This window comes from Argentina silus, assembly GCF_951799395.1.
Source record: "Argentina silus genome assembly, chromosome: 15".
Classification (NCBI taxonomy): Eukaryota; Metazoa; Chordata; class Actinopteri; order Argentiniformes; family Argentinidae; genus Argentina; species Argentina silus.
The window spans coordinates 12,597,727-12,623,805 of NC_139669.1; the positions used below are offsets into that span (position 1 = coordinate 12,597,727).

Here is a 26,079-nt window from a genome sequence, read left to right on the forward strand (position 1 = left end):
ATAGGGGGAGCGAAACGCCAGCAAAAGTTGCAATTATGCAGCGCCCCGTGATATGACAGCATATATTGACTCTACAGACTCTTCTACGATTTACCGCCTAGAATAATTATTCCGCTTTAAGCCAATATACTGTATATTTGAGATAGTAATTTGCATTGGCTGCATTTATTTGACCATGAAACATGTTTTAAACCCCACATTTTATACAAATGTCACTTAAATATCAACAATTATGAATCATTGTTAATGTTTAGACAGTTATTTTTTAATAAATCATGAATAAATACAGCTTTCTTATTTATTACTTTGGGACTTTTGTTTAGAAAAATTCCGTGACCCGGAAGTACTTTTTTTAAATGTGGTTGAAAAGACGTACATTTCATCCTAACCGAGGCAGCTACCTACCTACGCAAATCAGTCTCCACTACAGTTTTAGGTAAGAGATTTAATAGCTAACACCGTTTCTGTCTTGGAATGAAACTACTTTGCTCACCTTCCTAATTTGCTATTGCTTGTATGGTAGTTATTTGAGCAATGATGTGGTGTGTGCAAGCCGGCGTCAAGTCAAAGCTAGCTACCAAAACAAGTTAGCAAAACAGCTGGCTAACTAGTTAGTAACTGAAAGGCGTTTTTGTCACTCTTAATTGTAATATAGCTATGTAGACTGCACTTCTAATGTGGCCATATTTTATGTTATTAGCTAACTTAAGCTGTTCTAGCCTCTGTATCATATCATCGTCATATATTGGTTTTGGATTGGAGAGCAGCGACTGCTATCCAGTCTGGTCTTGCAGTGACTAGAGCTAGCTAGCTCGATTATGCTCCTTAAAAACCAATCTGTCCACTGAGTTTTCTCTACTTTTAATACACTCAGTATAATTGTAGTAGTACAATAGGCTAATCTTTGATTAGTCTACAGTTACCAGCCCCAATTCTAATTAGATTTCCCTGAATGATGTCTTCTTGTCTCAGTCAGACTTGCTATTTCCAGATGGTAGGCTCCTAACTGAAGTCGTACACTAACTTGTTATTGAGTTTTGCACCTTCAGCATAAGGACCTGTTCATTTCTATGCTTTTTGACATGACAACATGGAATCAGCTTCAACGATCAAGATTTACGTAATGTAGCTCCCTTAGCTTACCACTTTGACCTCTCATCTTTTCCCTGGCAACTTTGTCTGCAGATATTCTCTACGTTTACCTTCCAATATGTCTCACAACACCTATCCCTATAGAAGATCAACAAAAGATCCAGAAACTTACAATGCTTCAGGTGACCTGCGCCCGGGAGAGTATGATGTCTACAGAACATCTCAAGAGCCATCTCATTCTACAATGCCATCCTACCCATCCTCATCTCGAGGCTCTGTGAAGTCTTACTCCGCCCAGAGGTCAGATAGAGCTATGACCGTCCTCAACAGCTGTGGGCTCGAACCCAATGACTTGGCTCTGCTAGCAGAGATGCCTGAGGATCTCATCACCATGGACAATCTCCCACACTTGCTTATGCAGATTAGGAACAAGAGGGGGACACAGTCTTATTCAGTTACGTCTCATCCCAACACATCTCATCCTCGTCCACCTGCCACCAATCCCCAATCCCGTACATTGGAGCAGAGTGGTTGTCACCTAGTAGAGTATTCGTTGGACCCTTCCCTTCGTTCACCACAACCCCTTCCACCAAAACAGGTTCACAGCTGGCAGGATCGTTGGGGCAACCCTAGGCAGACTGGTAAAATTATGTACACACCCCCTAGTGCACCATCTAGCTACATTGTTGACTACAACTACGGTAATACAGGAAGTGTAAATTCAAACTACGAAAGGCCTGCTTACAGTGTACCATCAGGAGAAAGCAGCCGTAAACCACCACCCATCTCCTCTCAGCCAGCTGCTGATTACAGGTACCCATCAACTGCAGACTTCAAACGGCCAGAGCGACTTGATCAGGATGCTTTGTTAAAGATTAACACCAGCACACTTCACAAGACTCCCTCCCGAAAGGCTGCATATGACTTCCATGGAGAAATTCCTCAGACGTATCCCTATTCATGCTCTCTCTGTGATATTACTGTTCTCTCTGAAAAGGTAAGTACATCCTCTTATTTTTGTTCAATCTGGGTCTTTTGTCAAAAGGTCTGTGATTCAGCAGCTATTGGTTTGGACACTGAAAGCAGGGAGGTAGGTAATGGTTTAAATGTGAAAGAATGTATTTGATGTTCAACCAATGGTTTTGAAATATGTTTTCTTTCCCTGCAGTACTGGACTGTGCACATCAATGGAGCTCAACATGCCGATGGACAGCTCACACTCCTCCAACTGTGAGTAGTCCATTTGTCATTTTCCACACCAACTTGACATTTCAAACCAGTATTTTCATTGTAGCTGATTGATGACTGAAATCTCTAAGCTTTCCATATTTCCATCTCTTACCCCTGTGCCTATCTTAAAGGTATCCTGATTGGGATTGTCGGATGGACACCACCAGAAAGTAAGTGCATCTGTGTTTTGAATGTACATCCTAAATCATTCTTTGTGTCACATTACATGGTAAGATCAATGCCTATGCCCAAAGTTTGACCTATAAATAAGATAAATCAAGGTGTGGCAATGAATGAGATCTATACAAAGGTGCTTGGTACTGTATTATGGTACCTCCTGGCATTTAATCACTTCAGGCCTGATGAAGAAAAACCTGCTCGACTTTCCAAGAGACCCACAGAGTACTCTGGTAAGTGACGACATCAGTTTGTTCTCTCTGTTTTTAAGAGCATGTGATTATTGTTTCTAAAGACATGTAGGCCTATATAACAGTAAGGTAACTTTAACTTTACACCATCCAATAGGCCAAACATCAAATTCAAGAAGAGAAGGAAAAGAAAAGGTCCAAGAGAGGAAGGTATTGTTTCTCTTTCGCCTTGCTCAAAAATGATGGTAATACTGTACTCGTGCCAATAATGCCCCATTCATTTCCCCTTCAATTGCTTTTGTGTTTCAGGGGAGTGGCAAAGTGGTTTGTGCCAAATTTGCTGCCCAATCTGTCACTGAAGATTATTTGAAGGATTTAATAAAACCATTTGGGGAAGTTGTGAAAATTATTATGTTTCCTGCACTGGTAAGATAAGTATTGGTTTTACTTTATGTTTTAAAACAGTTTCCATTTGCACTTTAATTTCTCATTTTGAAAATGTAAATCAATTAAAAATATTTGTTTGAATTTTGTAACTTCAGGCGTTTGTGGAGATGGGCTCAACTAATCAGGCAGAGGATCTCGTTGCCTCTTGTGTCAAGAACCCAGGAAGACAAGTCTCCTTTTCTGTGTCATCTACATTTAATTTCCTTCAGGTAAATTAATTTAGTGAGTCCATATTAATGAATTTTTTTTTACAAAATCTAAAGGGAATGTTTGTAGCAGGTGAAAACAACTTCTTAATTAGTAGTCTGGCACAATTTTCATTGCAGCACTTCATTTGCATGCAAACCATTATCAGGTTGAGTTGTGCTGGTGAACAAGATGAACACAAACTAGATTGTTGATAGATGCTAAACACAAAAGTTGTAACAATCATGCAATCTCACTCATAATTTCTCATTGATTCACTCTGTAAATGCTTGTTTCAGAGTTCCCGGGTGGTTGGCTTTTCCCCTGTACCTTCTGGTACTGAGTGGGACTCTGAGCTGATTGCCATCGCTAAACGTTTTGGACCTGTCCAGTATTCATTATTCCTACCTACTCGGGTAAGGACTATTTATTTACCTACCTTTTACTTTTCTGTTTGGTGGTTATAGTAGAATTTGCTAACTGATACTTTTGTCTTTGTAGGCTTATGTGGAAATGACCTATGCGCAGGATGCTCAAAAGCTGGTGGAACATCACTCGGCTAAGGCTCTCAAAATTGATGGCATAGCTGTTAAAGTAACCTTCTCTTCAGAGTACAATACACTGAAGTAAGTTATTAAAAGTGTGGTTTTCCATGTCATGCTACTTCCTTTGTTTTACTGAATATTAACGTAAAGAAATATTGAAGGCACCTGTGTTTGAACTGCTGAACTTGTGGGAGTGTTGACTTTATGCTCAACAGCAGCCGTTGTTTTTAATGTCAAACTTCAAACTTTCTGCCCGTTCAAACAGGAACGTGACCACTGACAGGAAGTCTGAAGACAGATCTGTGACAAAAAGGAAGAGGACCCCAAGTCCTAGAAGGAGGACCCACAGCCCCAGGAGAGACTCTCCACATTTAAAGAGCAGGAGTAGAGAGGACAGCGGTCATCGCAGAGAAGGAGATAAGTCAAAAAGTCCAGGGAAAAACAGGTCAAGGTCCTTAAGCAAACACAGTGATAGCACTGATCGCTCTGCCAGGAGCCCACGCTCCCATATCAGAGAGAGTGTGTCCAATGAGAAGTCCACAGGTCCTGCCAAAACAGAATCCAAGCAGAACAAGGCAGATCCTTTCACAAGCTCTCAAGCTCCTCAAACCAAGGAGGCCCTATCTGCAACTGTGAAGGAACCCAAAGACACAGACAAAGCCAATCGACATGACAAAATCATGCCTCAGGAAAGCAGGGAGGAAGAGGCTACTGAGACCTGTGATATGGACAGCGACATAGAAGGAATGGAGGTGATCGGGGAGGACGGGGAGAAGTTGGAAGACGAGTCTGTGGAATCCCTGGTTGACATTGAGGCTGAACTCTTAGAGGAAGTGACAGAAGAGAATGCCTTGGACGATGCCATGGACGGTTGTCCCTCAGAGGCAGTTGAAGCTGTGGAGGAGGAGGAGGAGGAGGAGGAGGAGAAGAAACGGGAGGACAAGAAAGAAGAAATGACTGAGGTTACAGAGCAGCCTGCCCAGAACCCAACCTCTCCAACTGAGACAGCCAATCCACCAGTGGAGCTCTCAGCTGCTCAAGAACAAGAAGAAGAGGGGGATGCCGAGGACCAAAATGCAGCTGTTCTAGATGATGATGAGGTAACATACAATTTCAGATCTCTGAATATATATGTGTTGTGTAATTTATTGTAGATTTTTCTATGACATGGTGAATGTTTCTACTCTGGCATTGTTTCTATGCACACAGGAGGAGCCAGATTTCCCTGAGAGCCTTGATAAATGTATCACTTTAGATGAGCTAGATGAAGAGTTGTCAGATGACCAAGGTACTTTAACAAAACCTATCCACACATTGTATTTGTATGTATGCTGTATATTGTATAGTCAATGGTTGGGAGTTGTTCATCACTTTGAATGAGCTGAACATTTCTCATAAGCAAGACTTATTGTAAGACTTTCTTTTCTTCATTGTCTTTGTTGCAGATGAGAAATCAACAAATGTGTCCGAGGTCAGCAAAACTGTTCCTCTTGTTATTGGTATATAGTTTGGATTGTAAAAAGTTAATGTTGTCAATAAATATCTGCTAAATATACAAGGGAGAGGTTTACATTAGATAAGATTACATTTGTCAGCTACTTTTGTTGAGGTTCTGTATTTTGTAATGGACATGCATTCTTGTTCTTTCAGACCTCTTTTGGAAGAGTCATCTACATAACAATGCTTCCCAAAGGCTTCTATACAGACTCCAAGTTTCTTAGGCTCTTTAAGGGCTTTGGAAAAGTGTCACGGTATTTCCTCATTCGCAGTCGTCGAGAGGTACATCTTTTAATAGAGCAATAGAGCTAACGACTCAAGAAATACAGCAATGTTTGTAGTTGTAGTGTGATTAAAGATGAGAAGATTGTTACCTGATATTGAATGATAGATTTGCATTGTTGAATTGGCAGTGAAATGCAATTCCTGAATTGAAAAATCTAAAATGTTTGACATCTAACCATGGTCTTGGTGTTTTTAAAGGGCTTCATTGAGATGTCGAACTCTGCTGACGCATTGAAGGCTGTCAAGGAGCTAAAGGATGTTATTTTCAATGATAGAAAATTGTTTGTCCAGTTGTCTAGAAAATACCAAACGCTTACAACAGGGTAAGTAATAGAGACCACCTGATTATTGATTGCGCACCAACATGAAGCTTCAAATATAGATGTTATGGTTTCCTCTTGAATATGCCTTAGTATGCAGTATATGCACCGAGATGTAGTGTGGCAATCCAGATAAAGGGGAATCATTATAAACCTTGTCTGAGTAAAACACTCAATCTTATTTCCCAGGTGGGTGCCTGAATCTGACTCTGACTCTAATAGTGAGCGGAGGAAAGAGCGCAAGAGAAGGAGCAGCAGCAGCAGGAGGAGTGAACGGAACAGCCGATCACATTCCAAGTCCAAGACCACTGAGAGAGAGGACTCGCCTAAAAAGACCTCAGTCAAGGACGAGAAAACTGCGCAATCGGAGGAGTGTCAACAAACGGATGTGCCATCCATGGATGAAAAGGAAGACAAAGACAAGGCTGATGTGACCGGCGATAAACCCTCTAACAATTTACATTCTCAGATATCAGATGCAAAAATTGTAAATCTGCATTCTTTTACTATTTTTGGGCATCTTGGTAGTTATTTTTCATTTAATTCCTGTAACTTAGTGATGTTTGTAAATGATGCAACCTCACCCAAATTATTTGAAGTCTTATTTGTTATGATTGTTGCTTTGTTATTGTTGTAGATGGTGCTGTAACAAAACTTATTCAATCTATTTTTCAGGACGCAAGTTGCGATGGTCCAAAGGATGTCCGTGCTGATGAAGAGGAGAAGCAGGCCTGCACCTCAGAGGATAAGGTGGTAACCAGGCAAGAGAAGAAGGCTGAACCAAGGCCAGAGAATGTTGAGACAGTGACTCCATGTATGGAGTCATACCAGCCCAACAACCCTGTTGGTGAGTGATGAGCAGAGGATGGTGGTGGTAGAATGGGCTCATTGTAATGCATGGAATGGTATGAGAAATGGTATCACACGTGTGATTGATACCATTCCTCAGTCTATTCCATGCATTGCAATGAGCCCATCCTACAATTTCTACCTCCACCAGCCTCTCCTGGTGCTGAGGTTGTAGTCTCAGCACAAAGGCAGCAAGATTCTAACTTGTTGGTTTAAGTATAAAAAGTATTTTGCCCACAAGAAAGAGCAGACTGGTGATGCCAAAAAACCCCAAAGAAATCAAAATGATACATATGTGGGTGAAACCCAGGAGGGCTTATATAGAAACCTCACCTCTTAATGGTGCAAGATGCTCATTTTAACTACTGTGTTCTCTGGACTGGTGTAGGGAGGCGCATGGATAATGTTTTCTGACTTACTACTGTGGTGGAAGTCTAGGATTTGCCACTCTGTACTTTAGCTCTTCGGAGGCAAGAATCAAGAAACAAATCCTGAGTAGCCACAATATCTGAGTCTGGTATTTATTGCTTGCAAACAAGAGACAAGAGCGTAACAGCAGCCCAGCGTAGAGCCGGGGGTCAGTTCAGCGTAAGTCTGAAGAGACAATGAACAGGTTTGTCTTTTATACAGTTTGAACATAATGCCAGGCGCCGCCAAGGCTATCGGCTGATGGGCTTGTGCTTACGTGAGAAAGGGCGGGAGAGAATGAACAATGGCTATAGAACCTTAGAGGTGTGGCAAGAGAAAATGTAATCACAGTAGTTACACAAGTTGTATCAGTCATATGAAAGTGTATAACCCGAAAATAGTTCTATGAATGTATTTCCCATAACACTACATATTTGTTACAGGAAGGGAATTTATTCGTCCTGTTGTGGGCTACTTCTGCAACCTGTGTAAAGTCATCTATGCAGAAGAGGAGGAAGCGAAAAACCAACACTGTAGCAGCCTATCCCACTATCAGAAGTTTATGGTAAAGTGCTCTGTTTATTTTGGGAGTTAATCATTAGAGTATCACCTTGTGTTGTGTGTGTTTCTTCACTATGTGTACAATATGTGTTATTATTTGCTGTGTATATCTTCCACCTTTTTCACGTTTATAAAATTGTGTTTGTTTCTCAGGAACATTCTGGAAAAGATGCTGCTTCCAGCTGAAACTCCTGAAGGAAAGTGACAAGGTCTTGCACTTCAGAAGAATGGTGTCACTTTATCAACTAAATGGAGAGCTATTTGTAACACTATTTATGACTCCTCGAAAATGGCACAGGATTTACTACAGACTATTCATGTTACTGTATGGGTCATACTGTATGAACAACTGTACATGCTCTGTGATTTGTTGTATTTTTCTCAGTTTATTTAGCATCTTATCACACTAGACTTTAGAATGGAAACACCTTAAATGTGTTGGATAATTGTATTGGATGAAAAACTTCAAATAGTTTTTTTATGTAAAGTATTGCATTATATCCATGAAGCTACTAATTATGTAACATAATTGTGTAAATAAATACGATGTGATACTACAGATGCATAAACTGTTGGTTGTGACATTGGTTTTGGTTTAGCTTTTTCCAATTGCATGCTTTGATTCCCTGTACCTTCAAGCAAGTTTACGAATTGACTGCAGATGAGCATCAACCAAATCACACACTTTTCAGAAATTCCGCTCGCTTTTTGGATTGTCAGAAATTAGAATTGTGCTGAGTTGGTGAGGAGTATAGGGGATTACATTTAAATTTAGAGGGATTAACTGCATGTCATGTGGGAAGGACGCAGAGATGAACAGGAGACCCTGCGATGACCACCTCATCAGGTGGGGACTTGTGACGGTGATGCCATCATCTGGTCTTCCTGCACCATCCTCATTGTATCTGCCAGGGTGTGGTTGGAGACTGCTATGGACTCAGTAACCGAATAGGCAATTTCGGGGCAACAGCACCCAATTATTTATTCTAGGCACAAAATCCATCAACATGCATAGCAATCAATAACACCAACATCGTAACACCAGGACAAATACTCCTACAGCGCTATGCAGCAATTTGTGCACATGGAATGGATTCGTATGTCCGATGGAAATAATCGAGCGAGCTCCGCACTCGGGGCATGTCAGATGAAAGAACAAGCGCACCATTGATTGATTGGTGTGTCGTCATTTCCCTGCCTGACTTGGCGTCTGTCTCCATGGTAAACAAACATGGCGGGGTCTGGTGAGTCAAAGCTAGGTAGCTAATTTGAGTGAATGTATTAATGAATGGTCATTAACCACATACCATAAGTATATCAGAGTGGTAGTATTAACATGGGCTTTCTAGATCCGACACTTGTAGGACGACCTAGTAACGCCATTAACGACACTACAGTTAGATCCAGCTAGCTAACTGCTAAATGAATGCAGCTACTGCGTTGCAAGCAAGTTGTCTTTTGAGCCAACATGAATTATTGTATGTTGTAAAAAGGTTTGTGTTTAACTAGTTGTGAAATGATTCCGATGTCAATTATAACCAGCTTAACGTTACCAAGTAACTTGAACTTGCTTATTTGTTTCACATGTTTCATTCTTGCAGGGAAACTTCCAATTGTATCCTTTCTACCATGTTTGATCATTTCAAAATTGTTTGCCCGTGGGCTGGCTGCCTTAAACGTTTTAAAGTGTTGTGATATGGCCTTAACCGTACCTCTCAGTTGTCCTCTACACCATTGCAGGTCCTTTTTTACCTCAACAGCTGGTATTTTGCTGCCTTCTTCATTGCTGAGATTCTCATGTTTGTCTACAAAGGTCTGTAGTCTGTCCAATAAGACCATATTCAAAATTGATCTGTGTTTTTAACTTGTCTCCTATTCAGTGATAGATAATTTCCCTTGCATGCCCCATTACCAGACAGAAATAGTTAACTATGAATGATTATTTAATTGTAGATATGTCCCTATCATGCACACCTTTTGAAATGCATTGTGCAGGATAAGGATAAATGTCTTTCTACAGGGTTGTTGCTCCCATACCCCCCAGCCAATCTTACATTGGACATTGTCCTGCTTCTTCTTTACCTTGGCCTCGAAACCCTCAGAATCTTTTACGGTTAGTGTATTTTGTAATTGTGCCTTTAAGATACCATGTTATTGTCTCAATTGGAATTTGGCACCGGTATGTCATTGCCTTCTGTTTCATCATATCTGCCACTCTTTAGCCAATGTTGTGATGTCCCCCCCCCCCCCCCCCCCCCCACACACACATTCTCAGGGTGGAAGGGGAACCTGTGTGAGCGCTCTCTGGCCATGTCAGTGTCGGTCTTGGTCCTGGTGCCATGTACAGTGTTGGCTGTGTACTATCTTCTGCTGCAGACCTTTGTCCTGCGTCTAGAGTTTATTCTCAATGCTGTGCTGCTGTGCTTCTATAGCCTAGAGTTTCTGCTGGGCGTGATGTCAATATCGGCATTCTCCAGGTAACTATTGGGAGCTTTTTTTTTTTACTGAAATTACTAGTGTATGTCTTTCTTGGTTTCATTCAATTGTGATCTAGGCCCACTAGATATTCCCTCACAATAACTGCATAAATAACTGAATAGATTTCACAGATGCATTTACTTAAGCATTTGGTATTTATTCAATAGTAATGCCAATGTGAAACGATGTTGAAAGAAATAGTTCACTTGATCTGTGTCTTGTCTAACTATTTAATGTGATTTTTCATTTCGCTTTTAGGTCGAAAATGTACTGAAGCAGAGTCCAGCGTGCAATAAACATGAAAGATGGAATTCCACTGGAGCTGCACTGTGGACCTGTTTCAATCCCACTTTGTTGTAGTGTGGATTTAGAGCATTTTGGTGTTAATTTATATTTGTTTATAGCCTTATACTTATATTTTTGGTAATGATGAAATCTCAATTTGTAAGTATTTATTTTTTTACTAGTTTTTGTATGCACTGTTTAACATACTGTGTGGTTAAAGACCAATGGAATTGTCTTATGGGAGTATTCCATCTACTTTTGTATCTGATTATGAAATGTTTTAAATATATGTGGAATACAGAATGTTTTTTATAAAAAGATTAAATGGAAAGCAAGACTCCAGCACACATCCACATATTGAATGCGTGATTAAAACAATTCTGCACTCCACCATCTGACTTTGTGTCCTGACTGAATCCATTGATAATGAATCTCATTACGGCCTACAGTATTACCTACTACATAATTGGAAAGATATTAGTTAGATAAGTGTCATTGTCGAACAATAAAAAGCAAACATCTGATAGAAAACGATTGAGAATGCAGTAAGAGGGTTCGATGTGTTTAAACCAAACATTTAAGGCTAGATCAGCGGTTTAAACCCTGCAACAATAAACACATCTCCTAATTTAGCACTAAATTGTCTGAATGGAATGAAATATTGATCCAGCTCCAACAAGAGCAATCTACAGGGTGGAGCTTGTAGCTCCTTCATCGTATTGGTCGCGTATACGACATCCGGATGCATGCGCATAAACCCCGAATCGGGGCGGGGAGGGGGTACCGGTGCAGGCGATGCTGTCAGTGAAAGGATCCAGTGCGCTTGCATGGTAGAAGTAGCGGTGTTCATCCCATATAGATACAATGGTCTTTCACTCGGAGGCCCATATTTAGGTGGCTTGCCAGTTTGATTATTAGGAAAAAAAAAACATTTGTTTGTGCATTGGACAATATACTGTTAGTAATCACGCCTAGATATTAGATTGTTATTTTTTTATTATCCCGGGGTGAATAATGCTACCCTGTTCATCTTCGGCGTTGGTGCAGATGGAGGGATGTGGCGAGGATGAGAGAGACGATCAGAGAGTGCCCACTGAGGTAATAGATGCTCTTCTTTGTTATAGACCAACTGCTTTTTTATCTTGGTTATTTTTAACATCAAGGAAACAAAAAACATGTATGACTAGCCTATCATAAATTATCTAGGTCAAGATGACACGTTTTTGTGTTGCGGTTTGGGTGTAGGTATTCTAGACATCAAAGCTGACCCCTCCCTTAAATTGTCGCTATTCTTGCCATTGACAGAACAAATTGGTGTCAGCGGTGTTTTGGTAAAAAAAAAAAAATCTAAAACAAATCTGAAATGAAGTCTTATTCTAGTACATTTGCAAGAATGGGATTTGAGAGTTGTTTGATTTCGATAGCAAAGCTACTGCAAATCTTACAACATTTTTATTTCCATTCTGAAATAGAAATAGCCTATAGGCTGCATCGAATTGGGCCTTTTTGTGGGCCTTCATATTTTGTGGCTATATTCATTCGGCCTATTTATAAAGAAGCCTATAATTACTCAAAAGGCGATGAATTATATCAGCACTATAACATTTTAAAACGGCTATAACGATAATTTCAGTCAAGTTAGTATATATTACTTAATTGTGGAAGTGTGATGAAGTCATATACCAATTTAGTTTTCTACCTTTAAAATAACTGTGGCTGAGAGAGCAGGTCAAAATACAGTAGGTGAAAGTGGGCCACATACTTTCACAATAGTCATGAGCATCCCTTGCAGGAAGGCCTTAGCCATCGTTACAGAATAATTGGAAATAGACAAAATATACTGTGGCTTAACAATCCATTACAATACTGTATGTACTCCAAATCTATGATCTGTATTGCAGAGAAACTCTGCATGCCCTCTGATGTCCAATTACCTCTTCAAATGATCTATGCTGAAAGTGCTCTCTTGTCTGTCCAACAATTCGACCATGCTAGAGAGAAACATCAATACGCGTGTATCTGAAACTCTGTGGTAGACAGTTGTTGGCACAGCATTGCATTGTCCATGTTATTGTTTATCCTATTTTGGGGTTAATATGATCCAGGTAGTCAGATGTCCATTATACACCTCAACCACACAGTCTGTTGTAGAACGACATGACTTAACCATGACCACCCGTTCCTGTTCCGTAGTGCAAGAGACTGGCTGAGGAGAGAGATGAGGCTGAAAGACAGCTGAAACAACTCAAGCGAGGTGAGTCCCATACGGCCTAACATGATTGGAACATGATGACAGGAACAAAAAGACACCTCTAATGTTGTCACTTCCCCAATTGTAGTTTTGCATGATTGCACTTTATCACCTTTTCCACCATAAAGGAATCTAAAGTGCATTTGTAGAGCTTTAACCCCTCCTGCTATTAAACAGTGTGCCAATCTCTTTCCCTCCACAGTGTGGTTTAACATGTGCCACAGTTTTATTTTCCATAATCCACTCCATGTTTGTACTTTGACACTATTCCCCCTGCCCAAACTTGTCTCCGCCCCCTTAACACCTCTTTTCACTCCCCTCTCATGATGACAGCATCCGCAAACTGGCTTCTGAATGGGTGTGTGTAAGAGGGCATCTCAGTTTCCATGACTACATATAGCCAATCATAGTGATGATAGATTTGTGTTTTGGCGACCTTGCCCAATCCTTCCTAGCAACATGTAATGAAATACCACCATTATCAATTGATTTGGCTCGAAACAAGGTTGAGTGCTGAAGCTGACTGTCTGGAAATTATTCTGAAAGGTAAGAAAATATGAGTTAGGGTTAACATTTTAAGTTTATGGTCCAGTTTTTGTTTTCCTACCCTCTCACTGCTTTCATCTGTTTTTGGGGTTGTTGAGTGAAATGTCATCACTGATGGTAGATCAGACGGTAACTGTTTAACATTCATGTATGGCTTTGTTTGATACCTTTTTAATGTAGCAGGCCTATGATAACACTTACCTTTTAAGTGCATTATGCAGTATAATAATGACCTAATACAGTTATCTATGCTCTAAACTCAACCAAGCTAGTTTTGCCAACAAGTAGTATTTCACAGACAAATATCCTGGAACCATTTGAACTTATATGCATTTGTTCGCCTGACTTTAACCCAAGCAACATTTAAAACAAAGACAAATAGTGTCTGGAACATATTGCAAGTCTTAAAATAACCAGGGGAATCCTTTACATGTTGGGATCGTCATTCATTCATTTCCCCAGGGAGGGCCACAGACACCGATGAAGACCACAGTCATCCACGCCATGTTATTTCATTGAATTATTCAAATCTTCAATGATGAATTATTCATTAATAGAGAATGAGGGGCTGCTCCTGCATTACAGTTTGTCTATTGTGGTCCTTTTTACCTGCTACTCCATATTTTATAGGCCCATTATACTCAATGTGGGGAAATTAGCTTCATACAGTCTAAACATGCATTTTGAAGATGAGAGATGAGTTAAATGGTGAAAATATAAATGAGTATGAGTAGGAGATCAGTACCGACTAACTACAATGTTCCCAAAAGTCTACCTCTGAAAGCTAGGACTGCTTCTTTATATTTCTAATGATATGATATTGAAATCCTGAAAACAAACAAAAGGCCTACTATATCAATGTTGTAATGGCCTAACGATGGCAGGCTGTGGTAAGACCTCATTGCCAAAGAAGAATAGGCTACTCAAGTTCACAGCGTAGACATATTTGTCATGACGCTGCAAATGTCAATGTTGATAGGTCTAGCTCCCTCCCGAAAGCACTGGCAGTAAATGCTTGGTTGCTGTGGGGGAACAGAAAACAGGCTTGCCCACTGAACATACTGTACAGTGTGCCTCTGCCCCCAAAGAGCTTTGGGGCAGTGTTATATTGACAAGTCTTTGTTTACCCTGTCCTTGTTTACCCTGTCAGTCCTAGGTATTGTACTGTAAGCAGTGGTAGGATTTGGCCTGAACACATGGGGAAATATAATTACTGTTATCTTTTAATACCCCAATTGTCTGTGTACATGGATTAATGTTAAAGAGGCTTTCCCCTAAAAAAAAACACCATATTTCCTATGATTTCTTTGCAGGTTTTTTGGGGCAACATTTAGCTCATGCAGCATTAAACACAGAGTAGTTATTGACCTAGAATTTCGACACAAGAGAGAGACAGCCCTCAAGCACAGCTCTTACTGTCCATCATTATATGGCTACAAGTGGATATTCAGTGAGTGAGTCAGGAGTGTTTCCTTAAGAGAGTAATAGAGCTCTCAAAGGGTATATTCCGATATCCATGCTAGCATATACCAAATAGAATGAAGCCGTGTCTTGGCCATGTGTTCCAAGGGATAATGCTAGTGTGGATATCTACACATAACCAGAGTGTGCTGCTGTAGAGGCCAGCCTACTGTAGGCACCTGTGCATGACCAGCATATTATCCACCTATTCGGTCCCCTGCTGACTCATACAGTATGCTCTGATGTTGGTACTGGGATTGACCTTCTGTCAGGTGCAGTCGAGCAGTGGATAATATGCCATGGCCTAATAGGCAGTAAATGCAAGTGAATATGCCTCTCTGATATGCCTCTCTGTGTTATTATTTGGAATAAGCTACTACATGTAGTTGTCAGCTGGGAGGTTGAAATAGCTGTAGAAAGCCAACATAATCCTTTCAAAGATGAATAAAACGAATATGTAGACTACTGTGGAGCTGCCGCCCAGTTATCAGTGTTAGTGTGTGATGTCGTTCAGGGATTGAGATGAACTGTGGTGACACACGTGGGGAAGGATCTCTATCCCACTGCTCCATAAGAACCACTACTATACTGAATAAGGCCTCTGCTACTTGACCATGATTAGCACAGCTAGCACAGAGCTCAGTTGTCCATAGTGAATGAAGAGTGGTGTGTATGTGTATGTCTGTGTGTGTGTCTGTGTGTATGTCTGTGTGTGTGTGTGTGTGTGTGTGTGTGTGTGTGTGTGTGTGTGTGTGTGTGTGTGTGTGTGTGTGTGTGTGTGTGTGTGTGTGTGTGTGTGTGTGTGTGAATAGGGGAGCAGGCTGAATGTGAGATGTTTTCTGCTGCTCTTTGAGTACAAATTTGACTTAAAATTAAAGTTAAAATTAACTTATTTGTACAGTATCATGAATCATGCATATCAACTCATAGATGGATTGGAAATATGATTGAACTTGAGTCCATATCTGAGCAGCTTTCCTGATGATGAATTGCACTATTGCAGACTGGCTTCTTGCTGAAAGAATGTTCTCTAAAAGCAGCCCTAATGCATAATTCATAGACTACTTCATGAAAAATGGCTGCCTTAAACCTCACTTCAATGCATGTACTGTATTTAGGGTCAAAAATGAGAGTGAAAGATACATTAGTAATATATCTGTAAATAGTACATCCCACCCTTCCACCCTAGAAACATATATGCATCGTATGCAATATATGTATACAATATATTGTAGATAATAGCTGTAGCTTAGTACAGTGCACTATACAAATATACCTTTCATCATTTGCAAAATCCTCTCTGTCGACGAGGTAGGGGACAATAGGGTGTTGGTTGATCTGACATGGCGATGAAACCTAATCCTCCTTTGTGAGGCCATTTTGGAAGCTCGGGTTACTGTATAGCAGAGGCAGAGCTCATTAAGTAACAAGCAGCATACCGTACACATTACAAAGAATTGTATGAACAAGGACATACATTATATGCACAATGATGCTTGTGACATATAAATAAAGATACTTGTGTTATATGCCAATATGTATGGGAGTACTGTATGTAAAATAGACAGTATGCTTGTAGACCTACTTGCTTTCAGAATGTGGACCTCTTGACCTTTTATTCACCAAGCCTTGATCGATTGCAGGTCTTTCTGTATGCTTTTTCAACAGACTTTATTTGATGCTTTGAGGCTTTGAGCCTCTACAGAGGGGAATACTGTAAAAGCATTTCAGTACGATTGTCAACAAAAAACAACCACTGTCACCCATTCAGGAAAAATATTAAACCTTCAATGAAAGCTCATGTGACCTACTGTAATCTGATTTTAGAGTATTTAGGAGATAGCGGAAATACTGTAATGGTTTACACTGAAAAACCCCCAGAGCCCTCTTACTATGCAATGTGATCTGCCCCCATCAGCATGTCAAATGGACGCTGCTCCAGCTCTGTTGCCAAAGTGAAATTGAATATCTCAATGAAGAGGAGATGACTGAACACAAAGGGCATGTTGCCCCCTCTCATCATTTAAATTGTGAGAGAAACTATACGGTGTAGAAACAGTACAACTTTTTTTCATATTATCCAGGCATTGAGCAAATTTGTTTAATCAGCATACCATATACAGTACTCAGTCAATTTATCACAAAATACTTTGAACGTTGCATAGACCTCTGAATAGTAATAACATTGGGATCCTCTGAATAGTAATAACATTTAATCCTCATATTCAAGTTTATATTCGAACAGCAGTTATAGTATGTCATTGCAGTAGTTAATGTAGCCCTGTTTTGTATTATAGTTTCCCAGATGGTGATTGAGGAGGTAAGCGTTCTGCAGACTCAGCTGGAGATCGAGAAGTCCTGTCGAGAAAATGCTGAGGCCCTGGCCACCAAGGTAAGACACTGATACTGCTTAGTTAGCACCTCATCAATAGCATAACATTACCCCTGGGCTCAGCTATTTTGTCCAAGTCTCGCACATTAAGAGAATGTAGTATGATAGTATGATTTTGCTCAGTGTGTTTTTCCATCATTGCCATTTCATGAGCTTTGAATATGCGCATGACTTTAGGCAATATTACAGCCTGTGTAAAATGTGTGTGCTGCTGACATTGTTAGAAGAAAAACAGGGCTATACTGTACACTTACAAACTGAAAATAGATATTTGAGTTGCTGTCAGCCTGTCACTGGGTTTAGTTGTACACTATGCCTTGTCCCCCAGTTGAACTGTGAGAACAGAAAGCTGAAGTACCTGAGCCTGACGTCTCGGCCATGCCTGGAAGAGCTTCTGCCCAGCATCTCTGACTGCATCGCCCTGGAAGAGGAGGCAGACACACAGGACACCAGCCCAGACCCCTACAGCCAGTACCAGCAGCAGGTCAAAGGTACAATGCTGAACTTATCAGCTTAATTTGACTTGACTGCATCATGGGCTTCCATGGTACATTGTGAAAAAATTATGTTTTTTTTCCTGTTATTTATTTTGCCTTCATGATATATTCTTATTAAATGCATTGATTTCTCTGTTGGGCCCTTTAACTGTTCATTCTCATCATTATTACATTATTGTCATAATTCTGAATTAGGCTATATGAATGAGAATTTCATCTTTAGTGAACACATGTCATGTGTTATTTATTAAGGAACCTCTTTCTCTCCAGAACTTCAGGAGACGGTGAGCAGCTTGTTGGAGGAGAAGAAGCTGTTAGCCTGTCAGCTGCAGGATCAGCAAAGACAGATTGAAGAGCTCACTGCAATTGTGAGTACCAGGCCTGGTCAGCTACTGTATTAACAGCTCTCCGGGGAGATGTAATGGTCAGGTCAGACACTCAGTAGGAAGTGTGTTTGACTGTCTGGTTTTGGGAATTCTAGGAGAGGGGGCAGAGGAATTACTCTGTTTATTGATGATGTCTATTAGAGTGAGAGCAGTTGTTATGGTTATAATCCTGTATTCACATATCCTGGTGCCATCGTTAGTTTTTTTGTAAGTATTTAAGCCTGAATTTCACTTGTTGGACGGGTTTTTCTGATTTGTTATGGTGTTTGCAGACTGAGAAGGAGCAAGCTGAGATGAAGGAGCTTCAAAAAAACATAGAGCAGCAAAGCAAGACCATCAAGAGATTCAATAGAGGTGAGTTTAAAAAAGCAAGTATAGCCTCTTGAATCAGCCAATTGTGCACATTCCTGCAGCACAAGCCTTTGCTTCACAACACCAATCTGCTTTATGGCTCACAGACATCAGGTATAGGAGGCATTGGGCCAGTTATATATAGAAATAGAAACAATGTTTGAGCATTGATTTGTATGATGCATCTGTTTGATGCTGCTGCCTCCAGAGCCGCTCATCTGTCTATGAGGTAATTTCTTGTGGGTATCTGTGCATCTGGCAGCTGCTTCCTGTGAAGATGAGCCCCTTTTCCCAACCTACACACACACACACACACACACACACACACACACACACACACACACACACACACACACACACAAACTATTTACAGCATGCTACAGAATCTGAGAATCCTCTCAAGAGACATTATCATGAGGGAAAGGGTTGCATGTAAGCCACCTTGTCTTGCTCCACTGCGATTACTGTATCACAGTGTTCTGTAAAAGGTTTTGAAGTAGATTATTGCATTAGCACCATCTTTAGACCCCACGTCGCTGTGTTTTGGCGTGGTTATGCCTCACTCCTCTCTCTCTTTTTGTCTGTCTTTTTGTCTGTCTATCTGTTTCTGTTTCTGTCTCTGTCTCTGTCTCTGTCTCTGTCTCTCTCTCTCTCTCTCTCTCTCTCTCTCTCTCTCTCTCTCTCTCTCTCTCTCTCTCTCTCCTCAGTGTCTATGTTGGCTACCCATGAGTATGACGGGATGAAGGAGCAGCTGGATTTGGAGCAGAGCCTGAGGGTGAAGGCTGAGACCTATGCACACGAGGTAGGGGGAGACTCAAACACAGCTGTCTGGGACTGTGTGAAGCCACTGCATGAAGGAGAAATGCAAAAGTCTCATCATGCGCAGTATACTATTACCCATATTTGTTGTTGGATTCTTTAAGTGTGATAACATCAACTTCAAATGTTCTCTGAGAATATGGTTCCTTTATTACCCAAAATAATGTTCAAATTATCTTAGATAGCTGTTAGGCTTTGACCTACATTCTGCAGCAAATTAATATTTGTGTGAATGATTTTGTATTGATTTCCTAAATTCATGTTTACTGACCTCAATAGCAGAAACCCTCAAGGATGAGCGCAAACTCCTGGTTTGAAGAGCACACATATGCTAGCGGGACCCACTGTAGAAGGGTGTACTGTTGGGCCTTGGGCAGGGTGTGTGTGTGTATGTGTCTCTGGTGTGTGTGTGAGGGTCTCTCTGGAGAATGTAGGCTAGGGTCGTTGCTGTCTAGAACAACGCCTTCTAACTCCTTCCCTCCCTACCTCTCTTCCTCCACCCCTCCCTCCCTCCACACTACAGATGTTGGTGAAGCAGAAAGAGGCCAACCGTCAGAGTATGATCCTGATGCAGAACGCTGACCCCAGCCTACAGCTGCTCAAGGCCCTGGAGGATGTAGCGAACGTTACCAAGACACTAGAGGAGGAGAGGCTGCAGCATCAGCAGAAGGTACATCAGACTACATAGTACTGTACTGTAGATCCCAGTAAGGACTTACTACCCTCACTGGGCTGCCTGTACTGTAGCCATGCAGCATTACAGGGGGATGTATCTCCAGACACTTCAGCAGGATTAAAGTAGAGGTGCATACGGTTTCTCTCGCCCAGTGCTCCTGGTCGGCGGGGTTTGCATTGTGGGACCAATGGGAATTATTGAAAAGTTGCCCATCCTGCTGACGCGGTGAGCTAAATTGAACATGTCTATCAATAAGCACCGCCTATGTGATAAGGTTGCTTTTTTGTCGTTTCATGGTTCCTTTTAGCAACATTACTATTGTCTTACCGCACTCAGTCAGCATCCAGAACGTTGAGAGTGTTAATGGTAACATTCCCAATTCTGCTTTCAACAACTGCCTATAGGCAGCGGTTGCTGTGCTCAAGCTGTGACAAAACCTGCCGACTCAGCTGCTCAGAACCTCTCTCCACCCCCAGCAGCCACAACATACATTAAGAGGATCTAAGGGGTGCGGTGCGCACATCTGTGCTGAGATGTCAGGATCCTCCGGTGTTACATCAAACTAACTCCCACTAGATCAAGGGAGCATAGCCGTGGGCCTGACAACTTTCATGACAAACTGATACTAGTTAGAAATTGGTCTCGTATGTGTTCTGTTTGTCGGTATGGCTGTTTTAAACACATGGCATCTAAAATGTATTTGATATTTAGGAAGCCCACTTGTTCAAGGTGATGAATTGACTTCTTCTTTGGGTATCAAGATGTACATAAATTGTATGCATCTTCAAAAGCCACAAGCCATTCACTCTTATCACATTTATTTTCATTAATGGCAGTCAACGTCCTTATTAGGGGAGGCTGGTGGAAGTAGAAATTGGAGGACGGGCTCATTATAATGCATGGAACAGAATAAGGAAGGTATCAAACACACGTGCCTCATTCCGTTCATGCATTACAATTAGCCTGTCCTCCGATTTCTACCTCCACCAGCCTCCACTAAGCCTTAGTCATAGAAAAAAACCTCTCACCTGGCCTTTATGGAGTATCACTGCAGAGGCTACCTATCACCATAACAACCCACCGTCTTCATATGAGTTAAAGACAGACAGAAAGCAGGTCACAGAGTCTAGCTGAGCGGAGCACCATGTGGACGAGCTGATCCCCATACTGTATTACATTCAAGCACTGCATTCCAGACTGCTGAGTCTGTTCAGTCCACTACTGCAGCACTTTGCCCAAAAAGGCCTGTCCTTGCAAATAGTAGTAGTGGAATTGGTAGGGAGAGTGTGGTGTGTGTGTGTGTGTGTGTGTGTGTGTGTGTGTGTGTGTGTGTGTGTGTGTGTGTGTGTGTGTGTGTGTGTGTGTGTGCACGCGCGTGCATGCGTGTGTGGGTGTGTGCGTGCGTGTTGTGTCAGAGACGGAAGCTTTAGTGCAATCAATAGGCGAGGCAATTTGTTGAATCAAAGAGAAAACAGTTGTTCCTCAGATGTGGAAACACAAAGGTCTGAGGCTTTGGGCCAAACACCAGTACCTAAAGTGACAGTGGAAAAGCAACATTAGCCTTTTCTTCCAGAATTTCACAGCTTCATGCTAAAAAAAATGAACTGAATATGTTGGCTTAACATGAATCAAACTGTGGGTTTGTATGTCCTTCAGCCCCAGTATGTGCAGTCTGTTCAGACATTGAAGATGTTTTCTCTATCTATAGGTGAAGTCACTGGAGGCTGAGCTGCAGGAGTGCACTCTCCGGAAGCAGATAGCAGAGATGCGTGAGCAGCTGGAGCTGTTGGAGGAGGAGAAGAGGGAGGTGGATGGCCGGCTTCAGGAGGTGGAGAAGAAGAACGGCAGCTTAGAGAACAGAGGTGAGGACGGAGGAAACACCCACACACCTGCCATTCATCTCAAACTGTAGAAGCACAATGTTCTATTCCTGTATATCCCAAACCATATCGGCTTTGTTTGTTAAGAACCTTTATTCAATACATTCATGTGAGTCAATAATAGAAAAGGCAACTAAATCAGGCCTCAACATACGTTTTAATCTCGTAGAGAGTTGTTGAGATGTGCCTTCATCAGTGGCAGTAGAATAGACTGTGTCCATCTGGTTGACTGGACAAGGCTGACCAAGGCATCGTATTACAAACGTCATTATCATAATTGTCTTCCCTCCATAGTGCAAGAGCTGCTGGAGGTCCAGCAGAAGACTCCGGAGCCTGCACCAGGCCCTGCACCTGGGACCGCCCCTCCCCCAGCCCCCCCTCCCCAGCCGCCCCCTCCCCCACCCCCTCCCCCTCCCCCTCCTCCACCCCCTCCCCCATCACGCTGCAACCCCCTCAGGTGAGGAAAGCACTGCTCTATAAACAGGCTCGCAGTGAGGAAATAAATTCACTTGTTAATTATGTTTAATTCACACATCTGCTCCATTCAATAGCTCGCTAATTGCAATCATGAGGAAATCATCGAAGGGATCAAAAGGATCACCAAAGTCAGAGCAAGCTCCTGGTCAGTTTGAATTCACTGTCATCAGCACCTGCCTTGACATTTCTCAATAATATGAAATGCCATCTATCTTTTGACCTAAATGGGACTTCCTGGGTAGATAAAATGAATAAAAGCATCTCTCTCTTTCTCTCTCTCTCCCCTCCCCTCCCTCTTTGCTTGTGCAGTGGGCGATAATGAAGTGAAGGTGAAAGCAGTGAATGAGATGATGGAGAGGATCAAACATGGGGTGGTTCTGAGGCCCGTCAAGGGACAGGACACAAAGGTTAGACACACATATGTGTTGCTTTTGCTTTGCCATCATTTAGAAAATCAAAATCAGTAAAGCATTAATTAGGCTGAAGAATTTAAGAATATCCATACCCATCTCTCCAAGTCTGCATTCTCATCTTGTCTCTAAAGATGTTTGTCTTCAGAAATGTGCATATATTTATGAATATGTAGAGTACGCATTATGTACTCATCCTGATGACCCTTTCTTTCAACCCACCCTTTTTTTTAATCCATTGGCTGTCTCACCAAAGCGAGTTACCGTAAAAGTGAGTATATTGACGCTTAAATCTATTTTCATGAATACTACCCTCCCTTAGTAATCAAACCAAATCTATGGTTTTGTCTACATAGAGTAAAAAGGATTATAGTGATTTCTGTTCTATTAAAATCTCTAAAGCCTATCTTGAGTTAAGCCTCTCGCTCTGGCTTTGGCTCTAATTGTCCAGGGAGCAAGGCATCATGTAGATGGCCATGAGGTAGCCTACCAACAGACTGCTTTGATTTGATTTAGGTGATATTGATTGACTAAAACACCATGACAACTTGCAGACTCAGAGAGGTTGTAAAGAACCAAATCAATACAATGCCCTCAAGTGTTTTTTTTTCTAATAGTGACCTTAGCTTCATAACAAGCTTTCACACCAGATGTCAGACCTGATTAGTGTGTTCGTAAGATGATGTGTGTGTTCTGTTATATTTATTAATCTTACAATGCAGGTAGCTGTACTATATAATGTGGCTAGAACACAAGCTACAAGGACTGTGATCTTCTCCATAGTCTCTCCATTGTCTTACATACATTGTGTGACTTCAACCATACTTATACCATGTTATTTATTTTATATATATTTGTAAACACTGCATATTCTCTCCTTTCTAGCAACCTCCGACAACTGAAGAAAAACCACAGGAGAGCGCTATGGAGGAACTGAAGGGCATTTTGGTATTTCCTCTTCTAGATATGTATTTTAAACTCAAAGAACACACCTTTTCTCCTTTCAAGTGATGAAATTGATTAAATATACATTCAAATAGCAAATATAAATGATGTCATTTAAATAGTGAAACTGAAAAGAAACATGAGGTCTGTCTGAACCCTTAGGAGACAGTAAAGAAGAGTCCGAGTCGAGGGTCTCAGGAGCCAGTTCCGTTACCTCCAGGGAAGAAGGACAGCGAGCTGGAAGTCATCCTCAGGAGGAGGCGTAAACAGGCCTGTGACCCTGGCTCAGGAGGTAATCATTTCCTCATCTCATTATGTCCACTAGAATAGTTACAGGCCCTATAGTAACCCATGCAGCAGAGGAGGCCAAACGGAGGACAAACGGAGGACAAACGGAGGACAAACACATTCCATTCCATGCATTATAATGAGCCTGTCCTCCGATTTCTACGTCCACCAGCCTCGCCTGGCTCCAGAGTGTTTTGTTGTTGTTGTTGCTTTAGCCTACTCCCCATGACTATGTATAATTGTCTAGCCATAAATGTCTAGCCATAGACCTACATGTTAATGCTAATGATATATGTAGCCATAGGAGTTGGCTAAAGCCAACTGTACTTTTTATCATTACAATTAGTTTTTTTTACGTTTAATGTGTAGGTGTGAGCGACCTTGATGTATCATGCTACAATTGCTTACTTTCATTCTCCTGATATGGGCGTAGATAACGATTTGAGTCTTAGACATTCTATGTACAGTATACCCACCAGAGGGCAGAATAACCCCTGTCATCAGACAGCTTTTCTTTTCAGGGGACTACAGTATAAGGCATGCCTGATGTCAGTGTTCATTAGTGCTGAGTCACATTAATTTGTGTACACAGTTAGTGTTCCATACCCGATACAGTGCACTCTTTGTATCCAGTACTTAGAATACAAATAATGTATTCTTTTTTGTCTTAGAACATGTCCTAAGATGACAAATGTATCAAGCTTTTGTTTAGACATAGGTAGGCTACAGTGTGTTTGATAAAAACAGTTTTTTTAAAAGCATGTATCACATTGTATTTGTGGAATGTTCACCAAATACGTGATGTACTTTGTCGAGATCAAATTAAGATTAAATGAAGCTTTATTAATAGTACATTTCATACACAGATGCAATACAATGTGAGCCTAGTTGAAGCTACACCAATGTGGCACAGCAAGCGCTGCACACAAAGGTCTACAGAGGGTTAGGATGATAAAAGTATGACAGCCATGGAAGTTCAAACTATAAAAACAGAGTCTGAACTTTAATGACACAGAGAGAGTGGACAGGATGAACTGTTACATCACAGCACATGCTTCTCCGCCCCCCCACCCCCCACCCCCGACACACAGATGACAGGGACGGCCAAATGAGCAAGGTCTCATCGTCAGACAGCCTGAATGGGGGGAACAGCTCCGACTTGGGCAAGGAGCCAGAGGGGCCGGGGGACCATTCAGACCCAAGCCGAGAGCCAGCTGGGCACAGGCACAGTCCAGACTTTGGGAGGGGGCCCGCCGTGGCCAGGCGGAGCTCTGACTCTGGCAGAGAGCCCAAAGGGGCCTGGCAGGACAGGAGGTCCCGCAGCTCTTTGTCAGAGAAAGAGGCCTCCGAGCCACCAGTCACCAATGGTTGCATTGTCAGGTAAATGTGCAGTATCATCCCCATCATCACATGTTCATTATTTTCATTTTCATTCAATTATGTTGTCTTATTATAGATATTGTAAGCAAATATAATGAGCATATAAAACAAAGGGACATGCTGTTGTTCCAAAATGGTTTAACGTGATTATTTGGTGCATCTCTGGAAATACATATTGAAAAATGTTACCCGACCACAACAGTTTTTGAAAAGAGTCCTGCTGACTTCTCTTGATGCTTGTGTTCCATAGTGGGGAGGAGAACGAAGAGCAGAAGCCTGAGAAATGTGCGCAGTCCAATGGAATCAGCAAGGCCGGTCTGAGTGAGGACACGCATGGCACGCTCTCTCCAAGTTGCCCTGCGGTGCCCAACCCGCTGAATGGGAATGCTGATGCAGAGTGTTAAACATGGGCTCCTGGGGTCCCTGAAAGGCAGGCAGGCAGTATGAGGAAAGCTGCACTATTTGCACAGAAGCTCAGTTTTCTTCAGTTACAGACACTTAAAAAAAAAAAAAAGCTTTAGGTTATTGTATTTGATGCACAAATGATGCTGATGTGACTTTTGTGTCATTGGAAGGAATGCACTGTTTAGAATCCAACCTCTTTAGTCTTCTCTCTTCCTCACCCTGTCATAGTCGGCAGGAATCTTATGATATCTTAACAGCACAAAATCATTTGATGCTAGCTCTGCTCACTTCCTTACACTTCCTGAAATGAATAACTTAAGATTTTTGGTAATGTTACGGCTTACTTACGCAGAATAAAAACCTG

General features: G+C 41.6%; 3 protein-coding genes across 7 annotated transcripts; all 3 read left to right on the forward strand.

Annotated features, from left to right (window-relative positions):
• The first annotated feature begins 372 nt into the window (after positions 1 to 372).
• Positions 373 to 8,370, forward strand: matr3l1.1 (matrin 3-like 1.1). 4 transcript variants are annotated; one of them, XM_083686363.1, is made up of 19 exons: positions 373 to 436; positions 1,186 to 2,089; positions 2,261 to 2,322; positions 2,454 to 2,492; positions 2,680 to 2,732; positions 2,848 to 2,900; positions 3,000 to 3,116; positions 3,233 to 3,346; positions 3,623 to 3,739; positions 3,825 to 3,949; positions 4,134 to 4,968; positions 5,078 to 5,156; positions 5,314 to 5,339; positions 5,519 to 5,647; positions 5,849 to 5,973; positions 6,160 to 6,457; positions 6,646 to 6,817; positions 7,671 to 7,792; positions 7,942 to 8,370. In XM_083686363.1, the coding sequence occupies exons 2-19, from the start codon at positions 1,211 to 1,213 to the stop codon at positions 7,972 to 7,974; spliced, it is 3,378 nt and encodes a 1,125-aa protein (XP_083542489.1). In that variant the 5' UTR covers positions 373 to 436; positions 1,186 to 1,210; the 3' UTR covers positions 7,975 to 8,370. The 4 variants fall into 4 exon arrangements, with proteins under 4 accessions (XP_083542489.1, XP_083542490.1, XP_083542492.1 ...); XM_083686364.1 differs by having other exon boundaries at positions 6,160 to 6,400; XM_083686365.1 differs by having other exon boundaries at positions 397 to 436; positions 1,237 to 2,089.
• A 621-nt stretch (positions 8,371 to 8,991) lies between these two features.
• Positions 8,992 to 10,934, forward strand: tmem216 (transmembrane protein 216; the record flags this gene model as incomplete). 2 transcript variants are annotated; one of them, XM_083685775.1, is made up of 6 exons in its annotated part: positions 8,992 to 9,032; positions 9,390 to 9,403; positions 9,508 to 9,601; positions 9,809 to 9,901; positions 10,064 to 10,265; positions 10,525 to 10,934. In XM_083685775.1, exons 1-6 carry the CDS (start codon positions 9,020 to 9,022, stop codon positions 10,538 to 10,540), a joined length of 432 nt encoding a protein of 143 aa, XP_083541901.1. In that variant the 5' UTR covers positions 8,992 to 9,019. The 2 variants fall into 2 exon arrangements, with proteins under 2 accessions (XP_083541901.1, XP_083541900.1); XM_083685774.1 differs by lacking the exon at positions 10,525 to 10,934 and having other exon boundaries at positions 9,018 to 9,403; positions 10,064 to 10,269.
• A 631-nt stretch (positions 10,935 to 11,565) lies between these two features.
• On the forward strand, positions 11,566 to 25,714 carry shtn3 (shootin 3; the record flags this gene model as incomplete). Its single annotated transcript, XM_083685811.1, has 16 exons — positions 11,566 to 11,649; positions 12,745 to 12,805; positions 17,107 to 17,201; positions 17,530 to 17,692; positions 17,969 to 18,066; positions 18,357 to 18,438; positions 19,143 to 19,237; positions 19,778 to 19,924; positions 21,639 to 21,792; positions 22,105 to 22,267; positions 22,362 to 22,432; positions 22,597 to 22,709; positions 23,583 to 23,645; positions 23,805 to 23,934; positions 25,022 to 25,310; positions 25,561 to 25,714. The coding sequence occupies 16 exons, from the start codon at positions 11,566 to 11,568 to the stop codon at positions 25,712 to 25,714; spliced, it is 1,962 nt and encodes a 653-aa protein (XP_083541937.1).
• Positions 25,715 to 26,079: the final 365 nt, after the last annotated feature.

Bases quoted from the DNA above. Each gene is read 5' to 3' on its own strand.
- matr3l1.1 (XM_083686363.1), top strand. From the start codon at position 1,211: ATGTCTCACAACACCTATCCCTATAGAAGATCAACAAAAGATCCAGAA. The intron at 2,901-2,999 runs GTATTGTTTCTC...TTTGTGTTTCAG, and splicing joins AAAAGGTCCAAGAGAGGAAG to GGGAGTGGCAAAGTGGTTTG. The intron at 5,974-6,159 runs GTAAGTAATAGA...CTTATTTCCCAG, and splicing joins TACCAAACGCTTACAACAGG to GTGGGTGCCTGAATCTGACT.